We start from the raw sequence: 15,763 nt of genomic DNA, 5'->3' as shown, positions 1-15,763 counted from the left end.
CAAGTAGACCTTTTAAGAGATGGGACAACCAAGACACAAACTGTCAAGACATGTATCTGAAAGCTGTGACATTTCATGATATGTAACAGTACTAGGATAACTACATCTATAGTATAAATATCTTTAGAATGTTATTGTCACCTGATTTTTAGTTTTCTGGTTTGTTTGTCCAATGTAACATTTTGGTAGAGGACAGTTGCAAGATATATCAAGACTGACATTTATGTAGTATAAAAATAATAGTGGTTATACCCAACAGTTCTTTTGTTAATTGCTACCAATTCACTTCTACATGCAAACTGAAAACAAATACAGTTCAAGCAAGGAAATGTTTCCTCACATCTGGAAAGGGTTTTCTCATATTTATTTTCAAAGAGGTAATTTTGCATAAATTCTGTAACTTTATGTGAGAAAACAGATACATACATAATACATTTCTCAAGCCTGTCATCAGAAACAAAATATGTTAGTTGTTGAAAATAGTTTGTTTAACACTATCTAAATTTCTGGAAAATGCTAATAATGTAGATACTTTGCATATCTTTGTTATGACAGGAATACTTACCTGCCCTGGATCCACTTAGTTGCAGAAGATAAATGTCACCCTTGATTTTGTAGTATATTCCAAACCCTTTCACTATAATTTTGCAACTTCAAAACATCATAATCTCTTGTGCTCAAGTGTTTAAAAATTATTTGTCATCTTCCAGATATGTAGTATCTAAAAAGTTTTAATTTCTTTATTTATTTGACATTTGTGTACCAGGAAAGTCTGACTGGGCCAGAAAGTGCCCATTTTCAGCGGAAGCCCACAGAGAAAAGCTCCACAATCACAATCATTCAAAAATCAAGTGCATAATATTGTAAATCACAAAGTATCATGTTACACTACAAACCATCGAGTACAGATATATTAAATCACAAAGTGTCATGTTACACTACAAACCATCAAGTACAGATATATTAAATCGCAAAGTATCATGTTACACTACAAACCATCAAGTACAGATATATTAAAACAAAGTATCATGTTACGCTACAAACCATCAAGTACAGATATATTAAATTACAAAGTATTGTGTTACACTACAAACCATGAAGTACCGATATATTGAATTACAAAGTATCATGTTACACTATAAAACATCAAGTACAGATATATTAAATCACAAAGTATCATGTTACACTACAAACCATCAAGTACAGATATATTAAATCACAAAGTATCATGTTACACTACAAACCATCAAGTACAGATATATTAAATCACAAAGTATCATGTTACACTACAAACCATCAAGTACAGATATATTAAATCACAAAGTATCCTGTTACACTACAAAACATCAAGTATAGATATTTTAAATCATAAAATGTCATGTTACACTACAAACCATAAGAGTGAAAAAATATTGTAATGAGAAAAACATAGAACATGTATTTCACAGTAGAGTGCAGTGAAAAACAATAAAATCAGTTGGAGAAAATACATGAAGAAAAACTCAGTAGTGATGTTGTTTGTTAAATAGATTAGTATGTGATAAATGAGACTTCAGACAATTCTAATAAGATATTTGAAGAGATATTACAGATTAGATGATAGAGACAGTGAGGGGAAATTGAGTGATGTCTTAATATGAGAGATGATTTTCATATTATGGTTATAGAAGGAAGAAGGATGGAGAGAAGGAGATTATAAGAAGAGTGCAGGGTAGGATGTCTTTAGGTAGCTTAGGTGAGGAGGGAGGAAAGAGAAAGAGGTAGAGGAATGGTCTGCAGAGATGTACTGGATAAGGTAAAGTAGTGTGGGAAAAATAAAAAGGAGTGGAGATACTGGAGAGGGTTGTTAAGTGTGATCTAGGTTGAAGGGGGTAAGTGAAGTATAGTGAGTAAGTTCAGCCAGGACTGGCACAGAAGCAGGTCCAAGATTTTGTAAGGTATTCTTTTAGGGAGCATTGAAAGGTGGGTAGATTAGAAACAGGAATGATGGTTAGAGGTAAGGAGCTCCATTTTTGTGCTACTGAGTATGAGTATAGGCTTTGTCCAGGGGATCTATTCTGTTTATTCATGGTGATAAGTTGTTTGTCTACTGATCTAAGAGCTCTTTTTGGAAAATACATGTTGATCAAAGGGGGTAGGCTAATGGTTTGTGTATGATTTTGGGTCTACTTCTGTTTGTCGAAAACACACATTCTCGACAAACAGAAGGTTGAACTCACTTAACAAAAGTGCACTACATCAAAAGTGCACTTTCACAAAAGCCGCTTCAGCGAAGCACATTACAGTGGGGATAAGGAAATATATCCTTTTTCCAACTGTAGTGTGATCTCAGAGTTAGTATATTTAAGTGGGGGGGGGACACAGCCCCAACATGAGGGGTGTAGGGGGCTTGCCCCTGCAACATAGTGTTTAAAGTTATTTATTTATTTTTTTTCGATTTGCTGAATCGGCTTTTGCAAAAGTGCCCTTTTGATGTAGTGCACTTTCGCTTAAGTGAGTGTCTACGTTTCTTGTTCGAGATTTTGAAATTTCGATCAAGTAACGTAGACCAATGATTTTATGTAATATTGTAAGTTGAATGTAGGAGAGGTTGAGAGGCAGTTCCAGCCAGCTAAGGGTATACAATGCTTTAAAATGATGGGTAAAGGAGCATGAATTAGTAGCAAACTTGGTAATTTTGTTGTAGCAGCTTTCAAGTTTGTTTTTTATGGAGGATTGTAAATTGGTTAGAATTGGAATTCCAGCTGACCTTTGGGAATGCCCCACAGGAAGGGCACCAATCAAATTAGAGGTTGTCTACTTCTAGAATGAAAAAATATTGAATATTGTGGACATGCTAATCAATCTGCTGATATCATACTCACCCACTATACTGTTCAGGCTAATATCCAGAAATTTTACATCATTTGCATGAGCTTTACTACTGATATAGGTATCTGAAGAGTTTTTGCCGATCTATTCTCAAAAATCGGAACATATCTAATTTGTTCCCCTTACAATAAATGAGTCATCTGTGTAACATCCATATAAGATTTGTGAAAAATGTATCATCAAATGCTGACATAAAGATATTTATATGTGAAGGGGATTTGCTCCTCCAAGGCTGTGACACTTTTCTAGTGGAAAACTTTGCTGTTACATTTAAAACATTATGAAATAGGCAGAAATATAATGGAGACTGGATAAAGTATGACTGGGGACATTCCTCTTGTTCTCTGTTGACTGCGAGTAAGCCATACATACAAGGAATGGATGACTGCAGGCTATTTACATCCACAGTGGCCCACAATTCATATCATGTCACTTTGCAGTTTCCTTTGTCCCACCTCCTTGCAATCGCTTGTGCTACCACTTCATATTTAAGTACTAGGCTAGCTGCCCTTGTGGCTCATTTTAAGCCTATCCAGTTTCCCTTCCAATGGTTAGAATCGAACTCTGTGTAAACACCGTAACTATTATACCAGCCTCCAACCCTAAAATGTGTAAGCACTAGGCTAGCTCCCCTTGCAGACCATTTTAAGCCTATCCAATTTCCTTTCAAAGGTGGGAAACAAACCCTGTACCTGTAAAGTAAGCACTTTAACCATTATGTCAATACCCAACTCCCTGATCAGTTGTTTTTTGTGATGCTCTTGTGCATCAGTCTCTGTCCAAAATCAAGATGTATAATAGTGCTGTCAAGACTAGTAAGGTCGCCTGACTTCCCCAAGGTATTATAATGACCCAAACAGTAGAGTGGTCATTTGTCATAAAAGAAGAGCTGTCCTTTTCTCAATCTTTTTTTTTTTTAGCCATCTCTACAGAGTTGTCCATCAATTTCAGACCACATCCTATGTGACAGTTACATTTAGGATTGTACAAATACTACAACATACAGGTAGCTGAAATGCACTGATAAAATGAACATCAAATAATTATTGAAAATAAAGAAATACTGATCCCATTGGATCATCCAATACCAACAATGAAGAAAGCAGAAGCAAGAAAAATAGGATCTGCAATTAAAGAAAAAGGAACAAAAGTAGCATTACTCACTGAAATAGCTATATCTAGTGATTACGGTGTCCTGCGTTATGAGAAGCATAAAATTATAAAATACCAAGGTATGCAAGCAGAAAGTAGAGCTATGTGGAAAAAAACACCCATATACTTCCGACAGCAATAGGAGCGAGAGTTATTAAAACAAAAAAATTTTCAAGCATAATGAAATGTGGTGCCGATACAGGTAACGTCATCTGAACTACAGAAGGAAGCAGTTCTAGGTACATTGTGGGTACTGAGAAGATCAAGCATCAAAGCCTAATTTCATGAACTTTAATTATAATCAGACTCAGGAATGGGGTCTAGTCCTGCTATGGCATTAGAAACACAAATATATGAAGAAATTAAAAGAGGGAGGCTGTGTTGTCTCCTTTATTTTGAGACTGATCTGGTCTGATTATGCAAACATTAGATGAGACAAATTTAAATAACAGAAATGGATAATTAATGTATTTAAATAAAAATTGACATTACTCAGAAATTCAGTAAATAGTAATCTCTGAATTTGCAAATACATGCAGCTGTGACTAATGCATTGGTCCTTACTGCATTTTGCTGCTCTGTGATTTCCTTTGTCACTCCTGTGGTTCTCATTTCAATGGCTTGAGGGTCTGGCATCACTCCCTCAGGCTTGTGCCATCTGCTTTTTAGAACAGACCCTAACCATTCCAAAGCTGAGGAACTACACCACTGCAACACAGCTATTAGAGAGTTATTAGAGGTTATCCCTTTTTCCTGGACTAGTGAGAGGACACATTTTTGGTAGACATAGCCCCACCTCTCGGTAGCTGATATGAGCATTCACATGTCCATGAAGAAGTACAGTTCCTTTTCCTCATGTCTGCATCCCACTATCCTTACTCCACTGTTAGCTACTGTATAATGGCTTGATAGTACAAAGTTCATGTACCTAGTCCTCACTGCATTTAGCACTGAAATGCATGAATTTTCTGGGTGGTAAGCACAGCAGATGAAGCCAAAATCCCATGCCCAGGGTTGGCATGCTAGTAGAAACTCTCACCCTCCATTGCCAGCCAATCCTGACCTTAGACTTATTAATGCAGCCCAGGTTATCTGCATCTCAATTCAGGGCTTCTTCCTTCTGTGTCACTGAGCCCAAATACATTAAACGATCAAAGAGAGAAAACTGCGACATTTTTTTTTTTGCACATGAATAGTACTTTTAACCAAATAAGCTACCTCATGCTTCTGTATTACAGAAATTCTTTTTGTTTGTTTCTTTCTTTCTGTAAACTGCTGGATTCTAGTTTCAGGCACACCAGTTTGTGAAGCTTAAGTGCTTACTCTAAGCTATCCTGTTTGAAGCCAGACTTCGAGGTACGACTTTTATCAACAATATTCTTAGATGTGGGTTTCAGTTAGGTTATGCGTGCACTTGTTTGGTGCTGTATGCGGGTCGAACTGAATTAGTCATCAGTAACCACAGTTTGAAAGAGGAACAGCAAAGGGCAGGGGCAGAAGAAAGCCCAGCTGCGGGAAAGATAGGGGTCTATATTTAAGTGTAAGTGCACAAACTTAGAGCTTACTTGCATTTTTTACTTTCTGGGCATTTGAATAAAACTTCCTTTTATTTCTTTTTATAAAACCTTTACTTATGTTTTCTCCATATACAATTATCTTCATTATCTTCATAATTCCTTATCCAGGCTTTCTAAGCATGTAGGTTCATAGGTGCTTACTGGGTTATTGATCTGTAAAGATTTTAAGATGCCTAGGCTTACATTCCCGTGGTAGCTTTTAACCCTTATATTTTGCATACAAATAACCCTGAGATAGATCGAACAAGAATATGTCAAGACAGGACGTTTACATTACTGCACTGACCTGTATATTTAATGGTATTCTATTATGAAGCAAATGGACAACTGGTCATTCACTTCCAGTGATACAAATGTAGTCATTCCTCAAAGGTCTATAGCTTTCTTGATTTAAGGAAAATGACATCAGTTCTATCCCGAGAGAAGCTGATCTAGGCATTTCCATCTTATCACAATCCATCCTGCCAGAAGGAAAAAAAGCAGTTTACTGTTGCTTTGCCAACAGCGGACAGAAGAATTACCTATTCAGATATAAAGTAATAAAGCAATTCCCAAGTTGAATCCTTGACTGCCGTTGTCCTACACTGTCTAACAGTACAAGTAACATTTTCCTGAAGATGAATTTCTGAGGACTGCAGAAGACAAAGGAACTGAAAAATTATCTCTTTGGATTCTCTACACCTGCCCAGTAAGAGAGAAGGGAAACTTTAAAAGGAACCATTGATGTCCTGTCAAGAGACGACCCACTGTCATTTTTCAATGTATTTTAAAATGCTACTTTTCTTTGACAAGCCCTATTGATTTTTTATTGTTTTTGTAATGTTTTATGGAGTTTGCATTTTCTTTCTTTAAAAAAAGTAATTTCCTTATGGGAAGGTGTGGTTAGAAAAATCTCTTTGGAGCAAAATGTGGTGAACATAAATCTCATCTTTTTAATTGTACATTTACTTATATTGTTTTTTGTGTCAGCATAGATTTGCTATGATACTGGGACACTCACTAGTATCAGTTTAGAAATACACATTGTTCATATCTAATAAGTGCTTATTGTTATCATAGTCATGTAAATGGTTTTAAATAGTAACTACAGAATGGACCCAATTAAAAAGCAAATTCTGAGTGAGCAAGATATAACATCCTTCTTGCCATTATTCAAGTCAATGATGCTGAGTTGTTGGTCATATGGGGGTGGGAGGTGGGGTTACATTTGTGCCGCTAGAGTCATTACTTAGCTTCAACATGCAGCACAAGCACACACATGATAACGTCAGAGTGCACATGGGTGTTAATGACTTCAGATGTACCTCATTTATATTATACCTCCTTTATATCACACCTGCCTCACCCAGAAATACAGTTCTCCCTTACACACAAAGTATAGTACTCCTTTTTTATGGTGTTCAGTCATACTTCAGACTATCGTAACTACCCTCCAAGTCCTTCCTTGTCTCCATTTGAATAGGATCTTAAATTAGGGGCAGAGAAGACATAAATGACTTAGTGTACCTGTGTGTGTGAGATATACACACACACACACTCATTTATTTATATATATATATATATATATATATATATATATTTATGTATGTATACATATATGCAATGTACATACACAAAGACATTTATCTATGATATATATATATATATATATATATATATATATATATATATATATATATGTAACACACATGCACACACATGTATGCTCTGTGTGTGTGTTTGTGTATATGTGTGTATGAGAGAGATAACTATGGTTGTAAGGAGTTTTACTGTCCCATAATTCTACAAACAGATATTGCTAATAGGATAAGAGGTTGACATAATGGTTAAGGTGTTTAACTTATAGACACAAAATGCAGGGTTTGAGTCTCAGATGGGATAATTGGCTAGGCTTAAAAATGACCCACAAAGGTAGTTAGCCTAGTGCTAATCTATGAACCTAATATCCTTCCACTGTGTAGCTTATGATTTCCTATATATATCTTATTATGTCACTTAATTTTGCACTTGTTGGTCTGTTTGCTGAAAGGAGTCCAGTATAACAAAGCACCATGCACTCTGTCATTAATGTAAATGTTATGCATTTTTCTAACATAAACAACATAAATAACTTTTATTATGTTGACTATCACTTTGTAATTAGCATGTGCAGCTAATCAAACTGTATTTGTGCCTAGCTGCTTGTGTGGCAAATGGACCTCATTTATTAGCTAAAGTGGGACAGATGTTGTACTCGACACCTAATATAACTTACTGCTTTAAACGTGGCACTTAGTCTAATGCTATATGAGTTCTGTATGTTCGGTGAATCACAGAAACATATTTAACTGCACTCATCCAAGGAATAAAACATGTTGTTAGTACCAGCAGTCTTCAAGGGCTGCTGCGGTGGTGCAGCAGTTAGCGTTGCCACCTCACAGCAAGAGGTTCTCTGGTTCGATCCTTGGCCGGGGTGCCTTCTGTGCAGAGTCTGCATGCCCTCCCTGTGGTCTCTTGTGTTTTCATCGGGTGCTCTATTTTCCTCCCACATTCCAAAGACATTTTATAGGTGGATTGGACACTCTAAATTGGCCCTAGACATGAGTGTGTGCGTGCGTGTATGCGCGTGTGTGTGTGTGTGTGTGTGTGTGTGTGTGTGCCTTCTGTTGAAGGTTGGGTGTCAGGCTGGCAACTCAACACTGTAAAACTCCACTGCCAATCATGAGTGGATAGGTGATCTGCTGTGGCGACCCCTAACCCCGGTCCCGAAAAGCCGAAAGACCGGCAGTCTTCAAGGTCATGTATTAATGAGGAAATTAACCTTGAGTAGTTGTTTTCAAGAAGGCAAACATTTCTACGTTTGATGGTCACAGAGGTTACAGTCATGCATTAACAGTTAAAGATAAATATAAACTCAGCCTTATTAAATTGTTATATAAACCACAGACTATTATAAAACAGTTCTATTAACCTAGACTTTCTCCAAGATGAAAATAGCATAAAAATTGCTTCCAATATAAAGCTGCATTAATAGATAATTTAACTTTGTGTTTTGAAGAAAATGAGTTTAAAATGACACCCAGTTTACATACTGGAACTAATATGAGTAAAGAGTTATCCTTCTGTTTCCAACCCAGATCCCATTACTGAATACAAAAACATCTGGCATGTAAAGATGCTTATTTATCTTTCAGACTGCTTATTGTTTTTGCCCTTTATGTAATATTCATTGGCTTTAATCACATTTATTTATTTGTTAACCAAATATAGAGGACCCTTTTTCTGTAAGAACCATATTGCAAAGTTAATTGAATACAAATAGTCAGTTTAGAGTGGCCAGACAATCAATACGTCTTTGCCAAACAATAACTTGTGGTGAAGACTGAATCAATAGAGCTGGAGCTAGAAAGCAGATGGGATGCCTAAATGCCACAGGTTAACAGTGTTTAGCACTATATTTGTAGTACTGATAGGAGACAGTAAACTACAAATAAACATTTTTCTGGTGTTACAGTATATTATGTAACTGTTACCATCATAAACTGTGGTCAGGGCTGATACTAAAATGTCACCTGTGCTGTAGCTAACGTAGCCAACAAATGGAGTAATCTGTACTCCTATGTTCATGGCACTGTTTTTTAGAAAAAAAAGGAAAGAACTTTTGAACTAGTACCAAAAAGTGTGATTCAGAATAAAAAAAAACACAATGTTAGTTGATTACTGTTAATGTAGAAAAATGCTTATCCAAACTGTGAATAGTTAAGCACATAACTTGTACTGTGTTTCATATTTCATTGGACGGACACATTCACAGTAGAAGTCATAAGTAGTACAAAATAACACTGAGCTATTACATAGCAAAACCAACCAGGTCTTGCAATGGTCTGTTATTTAATCCAGGTGTTGCACTTTCCATTTACATAGTTGTCTCTTTCCTTTTCTTTATAGCTGTGTTGTGGATGAGATGGACTTTTCCAACATGGAATTGGATGAGGCCCTAAGAAAATTTCAAGCACATATTCGAGTCCAAGGGGAAGCTCAGAAAGTGGAAAGGCTGATTGAAGCTTTCAGGTATGTGCTGGGGGTGAGAGATTTAATAATACAGTACTGATGCTAATAAATATAGTAAATGAACAAGAAATGTTGCATTCTGGCTTGGAATGCCAGTGCAACTTAATTTTTGAGTACTAAATCTGTCTATATACCGCAGGGCCACAGCAAAGATTTGAATAATTGTAAGAATGCACTTCGGATGAAAAGATTCAGTAAATGTACATATTTAAGATTTTACTGCAATGATGGATTGTGTGTTTAATAATCTGTACACAAAGTTCGAAAAAAAATTATAAATATTATGACAAAAGCCAGAACCAAAAAATAATTTATTAAAATAAGAAAATAAAACAAGAGGTTTTGCTGATTGTTGGAGTATAAATACTTCACTTGGCTGAAAACAGAGTGCTTAGTCCTGACTCCTTTTTCTTCACCTATTACACTCTTCAAACCTGAAGTCTATGGTCACGCCTATGATATTACAGGTGCTGCTGGCAATATATTGAGATTTGATAACATATGACTGTAGCTGGGATCAATGAACCCCTTTTTCTTAGCATAAGGTCCTTATCCCATGTTTAAACCAGGCTTAAGGGGATCATAGAGAATGGTGATTCACAGAAACCTACCCTGAATTAGATTCTACACATCTCTGTTGCTGTCATATTTTAAATATTTTAAGAAAAGTACATAAGAACATATTCATTTCATGGAATAGTATGAACAAAATATTTTGAATGCTGAATGAACAGATAGTGTGCATTTTTATTTTGGGATCAATCATCAAACTGTTATCTAGAGAAAGAACATTACTGCATGGCTTATTTGATATTGTTAATTATAGATACCCCCAAAGAGTTATATTATAGTTTAGACAGACCAAAAATTACCATAAAAATGAGTTCTTATAAATAATTAACATATTTTTAGGTATTTCTAGTGCTGTTCTCATAAATCCCAATTCCATATAAAACATTTGTGTTTATAATAGTCTGTGAACTTGAATACTCCGTATATGGACATATAGATTGTAACAGGCTAAACCTGAATTTTCAGAAACTGTATATATTTATAAAAATAAAATAGTGTTACCGAATGTGATCTAATAATCAAACAAAGAAAAACATATAAAGCTATGGCAAGGAAAAACAACAACAATGGCAGCACAGCAGCAACTGGTGTATGCAGGTGGAGGGAAGAAGAATGAGGAAGACCCCTAAGTGCAGAAACGTTGATAACCACTGAGATTGACAATTAGTGTGCCTATTCCTGACAACATAAGGACAGTTACTATCATGAAACAATTACCTCTGCCTTCTAGTCCTCATTAATCTAATAAATGTTCATTCCTATTCTTTGGATAGAAGGCCCACTTGAGTATGCAGTCATATGAGGAGCCATACTGGGGCTAGCATATGCCACTGAATGTTGTTAGTGCTGTATTTAGGGTATATAAAGTACTCTCAAGCACATATGGTGGGCAGAAGTGTCACTGATGCAGCTGTTTATATTGAAAGATGTGGTAGCATACCTGAAAAGTATGGCATACGTCTCATCTAACAGCATAGTTCTGGAACCTCCTTGAATTGTCTGTGCCCTGTATGTACACTAGCACTAGCTGCATTTGAAGGTAAAGCCCAGCTATTATTGTTCCAACAGTGACTGGTGCCTTTGGTCCCCATACTCTTTATTACACATAACATCATGAGTTCCCAACCATGTTAACACCAGTCAGTACCTCAGCCCCTCAGCCACCCCTGCTCTCTGTAACAGTAACTGGCTTACGTTTCCAAGCCTGTCAGCCAGACAGTTCCCCACCTCAACACACCCTGGATGTCTCTACGGTGACTGACATGCCATTACCCATTCTTATTCTACAAGTCAGTGACTGCTGCCTCCAATCTTTTTTAACACAGCCAATCAGCCACTGCTGTGTTCAGTCTCTTGCAACACAGCCAATCAGTGACTGCTATCACCATTTTCTAACACAGCTTGTCAGACACTGCTGTCTCCATCATGTTCTATCACAGAGTGTCAGTGACTGCTATCACCATTTTCTAACACAGCTTGTCAGACACTGCTGTCTCCATCATGTTCTATCACAGAGTGTCAGTGACTGCTATCACCATTTTCTAACACAGCTTGTCAGACACTGCTGTCTCCATCATGTTCTATCACAGAGTGTCAGTGACTGCTATCACCATTTTCTAACACAGCTTGTCAGACACTGCTGTCTCCATCATGTTCTAACACAGAATGTCAGTGACTGCTGTCACCAGCCGTTATTAACAAAACCTGCCAGAAACTGGATGTGCTTTTATATTTTAACTAGCCATCAGTAGTCAGTATTCTTCTGGCTTATCACCCATCCATAGTGGCAGAGATTGTTCTTTCTTTCTCTGTCTCTCTGTCTGTCTCTTTTGCAGCCTAATCAGCCCATCAGCTGTGTTATTTATTCAACCTTACAGATGAACTTTTGTGGTATAATAGCGACCAGCATCTTCCTAACAATTAGCTCCCATGGCCTGCCCCAAAGCCAGCTATCCCACATATCAGTGAGCAATTTATAGAATATTCACCTGATACTGTATAATTTATTTGACACCCAAAACACAAGAATGATTAGCCTTTCCCCAGACAGTTAGTTCACATCAAATGCCTAAGCCAGCTATTTGACATGTCAATGACTAATCTGGAAAATATTCACCTGATGCACAGGTTGCATGATCTCTCATACCAAATACAGACCACACAATGCTAATGAAATTAAGAATAAGTGTATTTAATTCACAAATCTCCTTAGCATTGTGCTTGGTGCTCAGTCCAGTGTACCTCACTAAATCCCAGGAGGAGAGTCTACCCAGAGGTCGGTCACCTCTGTGGCTGACATCATGGACAAGCCCTATCTCCAGTGGGAATTAGGATGGAGCTACTTAGTTGTGTGATCTATCAGCCTTTCAAGGAAATTCTCTCTGTTCTCAGTGCAGCCAGCCTGCAACCAGCTTAACTCTTATATGACTGCCCATTGCAGTGGATGCTGGATGGCCCGTTCGTACCCTTCTTGACCACTCTCAGAAGACGGACTTCTACCTCACCCTTTTGAGAGGTGCTAGAGAGGCCACCAACAAGTCTGCCAAGATACCTTCTACCATATGACTTTCATCCTCCTACAAACAGCCAGGTATGCAACCACTGGTGACCCAGCAGCATAAGCAGCAACAGCACATTGCCTGATGCAAACCAGGTGGCCAACACCACACCACATTCTGCACCACGGCTGACCATGTAGACAGACAGATTAAAAAAATTAAAAGAAATGATACTACACAATATGGGTAGGTAATCATGTCTCTTGTTATGTGACAGGTTTTTAGCATTACACAATAAAAATAAATATCCTGACATATCAGTCTGAAGAAGCCTTGTAGCAGGGATAAAGAAGCTAATTTAATATCAAAATAAGGATAGTTTTAGCATTTTTTTCATAGTCTTTTGTCTTATAGATATAGATATATGTATATACACACACACACACACACACACACACACACACACACACACATACACACACACACGTATGGTTTCACTAGCTATTGCCAGATCGTTTTTTGTCACTGCAAGGAATGTTGACTAAAAAATATTGCATTACACATTTCGTCAACTGTAAAAAAAAATGAAGTGGGGAACTGCCCCCTGGAGGACCCAAGTTAAAGCCTATTTTGAAGTTTCAGTAGACCGGGATTAGGTGAGTAGAGGGTAAAGTCTATTGGTCATGACTGGAAGCATCTTTGTTTTACAATTAATTTCATTTCCATTTGTACTCCTCATAATAAAGTTGCTAGCAGCTTTGCAAACAATGAAGATTGTATTGTGTGGCTTCATTTTTTTATTTCATTGTTCATTCAACTTTTCTCTATAATCATACCCACAAAATGATGTTGTGATAGGTATTGATCAATGATTAAGATACAGCTGCAAGGTATTTTTGGGTAATGAAAACCATTCTATCTCTTTAAAGGTGCTGCTTCTTATGTACATTGTGGTTCCCTAGTACATCACCATACATTAATTTCTGATATGATGTGTTCCACCTCCAAAAACTAGTTGACAACTTACCTTTCTAGGAAGTAAGAAATTACTTTAGGTAGTGAGGCATTGTGGATTCAGTCTTTCGTAAAGCCATGGCAGGGATTTTTGGCTCTGAGAAAAAATATTCAGGGGGCTGTCATTACCAGCAAAATAAAATTCGATAACACACTTTTACATCATACACTGTATAACTTGGTGCTGTATATGGCAAGAAGGTTCTATCCAACTCCAAAGGTTTGTTACTTACATTGTTTTAGAACATGACCAATAACTTTAAGGTTGATATTGGGAGTGTTGACTAAAACAACATTTGGATGCTGATAGACACGCACACGCACACACACACACACACACACACACACACACACACACACACACACACACACACACACACACACACACACACACACACACACACACACACACACACACACACACACACACACACTTAAAGGAGTCTGTAACTTGAAAACGAGAACAAAGTATGTTTTTGGAGCTGGTAGGACACCCTTCCCTACCCTTCCTTATATATAATAACTCAATGCACTGCCAGCTTGCACAATCCAGCACACTGTGGTAAGGCAAATTGCAGTACTAAAAAGAGTTGATCACAAAATCATAAGCTTTCCTTATTATCAGAGTTGTAGCTGATGTATGTAGTGGAGACTATCATTAGATGAACTGTTATTAGATCAATTTTTAGACCACTTATGTGTAGATGAAGTAATAAATTACTTGAAAGTAACCCATATATATGTATATTGCATTCACTGTTCCCTTGGTGGTTGAGGTTATGGGTAAAATGTGTAAAATATGGTCTTTTTCGTATACTTAATTAAATTAAAAATAAACATAATAATCACTGTGTACCTGAATATTGTACATTGAATAATAATGTAACTGGTTTGTTTTATTAAGTGCTAGACTTTGGTGTAGTGTCTCTGTTTAGCCAAACTAGTGATTGCATTTAGGTGTTACAGATTCTTATAGCCAGCATTTGTAGAGAAAGAACATTGGATACAAAATAGGCAATCTTACCATAACCATAAATGCAAGGGTTGTAATGGTCAGCCATTGTTTTCAGCATGGCCATTCTATTGCCAGAGTTAAAAATGTGGATTTCAACATACAAAGAGCCATCAAATCAAATCTAGCCATAATAACCTCTTCAACCCTATACATATATATATATATATAAAATGACTATCAAAATACAGAGAATCGGGTGCAGTCACAGTGTCACAGTAACTGCAATAGTTAGGTGAGGTGCATATGAGTGATTCACAAACCTGTAAGTAGATCAGGTATAAAGTGTAGATGCAGTGAGCATATCAACTTTAAGTACAATGCTAGTAATGTCAGCAAGCAGAATTAGCTACAGTGTAAGTACATCCATAGCAAGCTCCATAATCGGAATTAGTGGCAGTATGTAAAAACAACAGTATCAGTAGGTGCATCCATAGCAAGCTCTATAATCAGAATTAGCAACAGTATGTAAAAACAGCAATAACAATAAGTACATCCATAGCAAGCTCTATAATCAGAATTAGTGACAGTATGTAAAAACAACAAAAACAATAAGTATGTCCATAGCAACCTCCATAATCAGAATTGGCGACAGTACATAAAAACAACAATAACAATAAGTACGTCCATACCAAGCTCCATAATCAGAATTCGTGACAGTACATAAAAACAATAACAATAGGTACATCCACAATAATCCCCTTAATTGGAATTAGGTACAGTGCATAGAAGCAACAATAATATCAGGTACATCCATAGCAATAACCACAAATGCAGTTAGATACCATAATTGTGATCTGTTGTTATATAAAGTGACAACCATAGAATCATGGTGACCCTAACAATCTGAATTGGGCACTGAGTGTATGAAGAGATGGTTGTCAAGCACACCTACAACACATTAACTTACTGTAGTTATAAATGGCCAGAGTGATAAGTGTAGGCATGACAGCCACACCAGTGATACTTAGATACTGCTGATATGAACCTCATCATTGTGAGATGTAGCCTTGTAT

The 15,763-nt window shown here is 36.8% G+C and overlaps 1 protein-coding gene across 3 annotated transcripts in view; it reads left to right on the top strand.

The window, feature by feature from the left end:
- IQSEC3 (IQ motif and Sec7 domain ArfGEF 3) overlaps positions 1–15,763 on the top strand; it is a 3,183,686-nt gene that overhangs the window by 2,417,392 nt on the left and 750,531 nt on the right. For all 3 annotated transcript variants that reach the window (XM_044087614.1, XM_044087612.1, XM_044087613.1), the window contains one exon: positions 9,528–9,650. In XM_044087614.1, the coding sequence (XP_043943549.1) occupies positions 9,528–9,650 (123 nt within the window). The remainder of the gene's footprint in view (positions 1–9,527; positions 9,651–15,763) is intronic.

The sequence above is a fragment of the Protopterus annectens genome, chromosome 11.part0 (assembly GCF_019279795.1).
Source record: "Protopterus annectens isolate FY-2018-M chromosome 11.part0, PAN1.0, whole genome shotgun sequence".
Classification (NCBI taxonomy): Eukaryota; Metazoa; Chordata; order Ceratodontiformes; family Protopteridae; genus Protopterus; species Protopterus annectens.
Note: the sequence above shows the minus strand (reverse complement) of the source record. Positions and strands in the feature narration are given on the sequence as shown.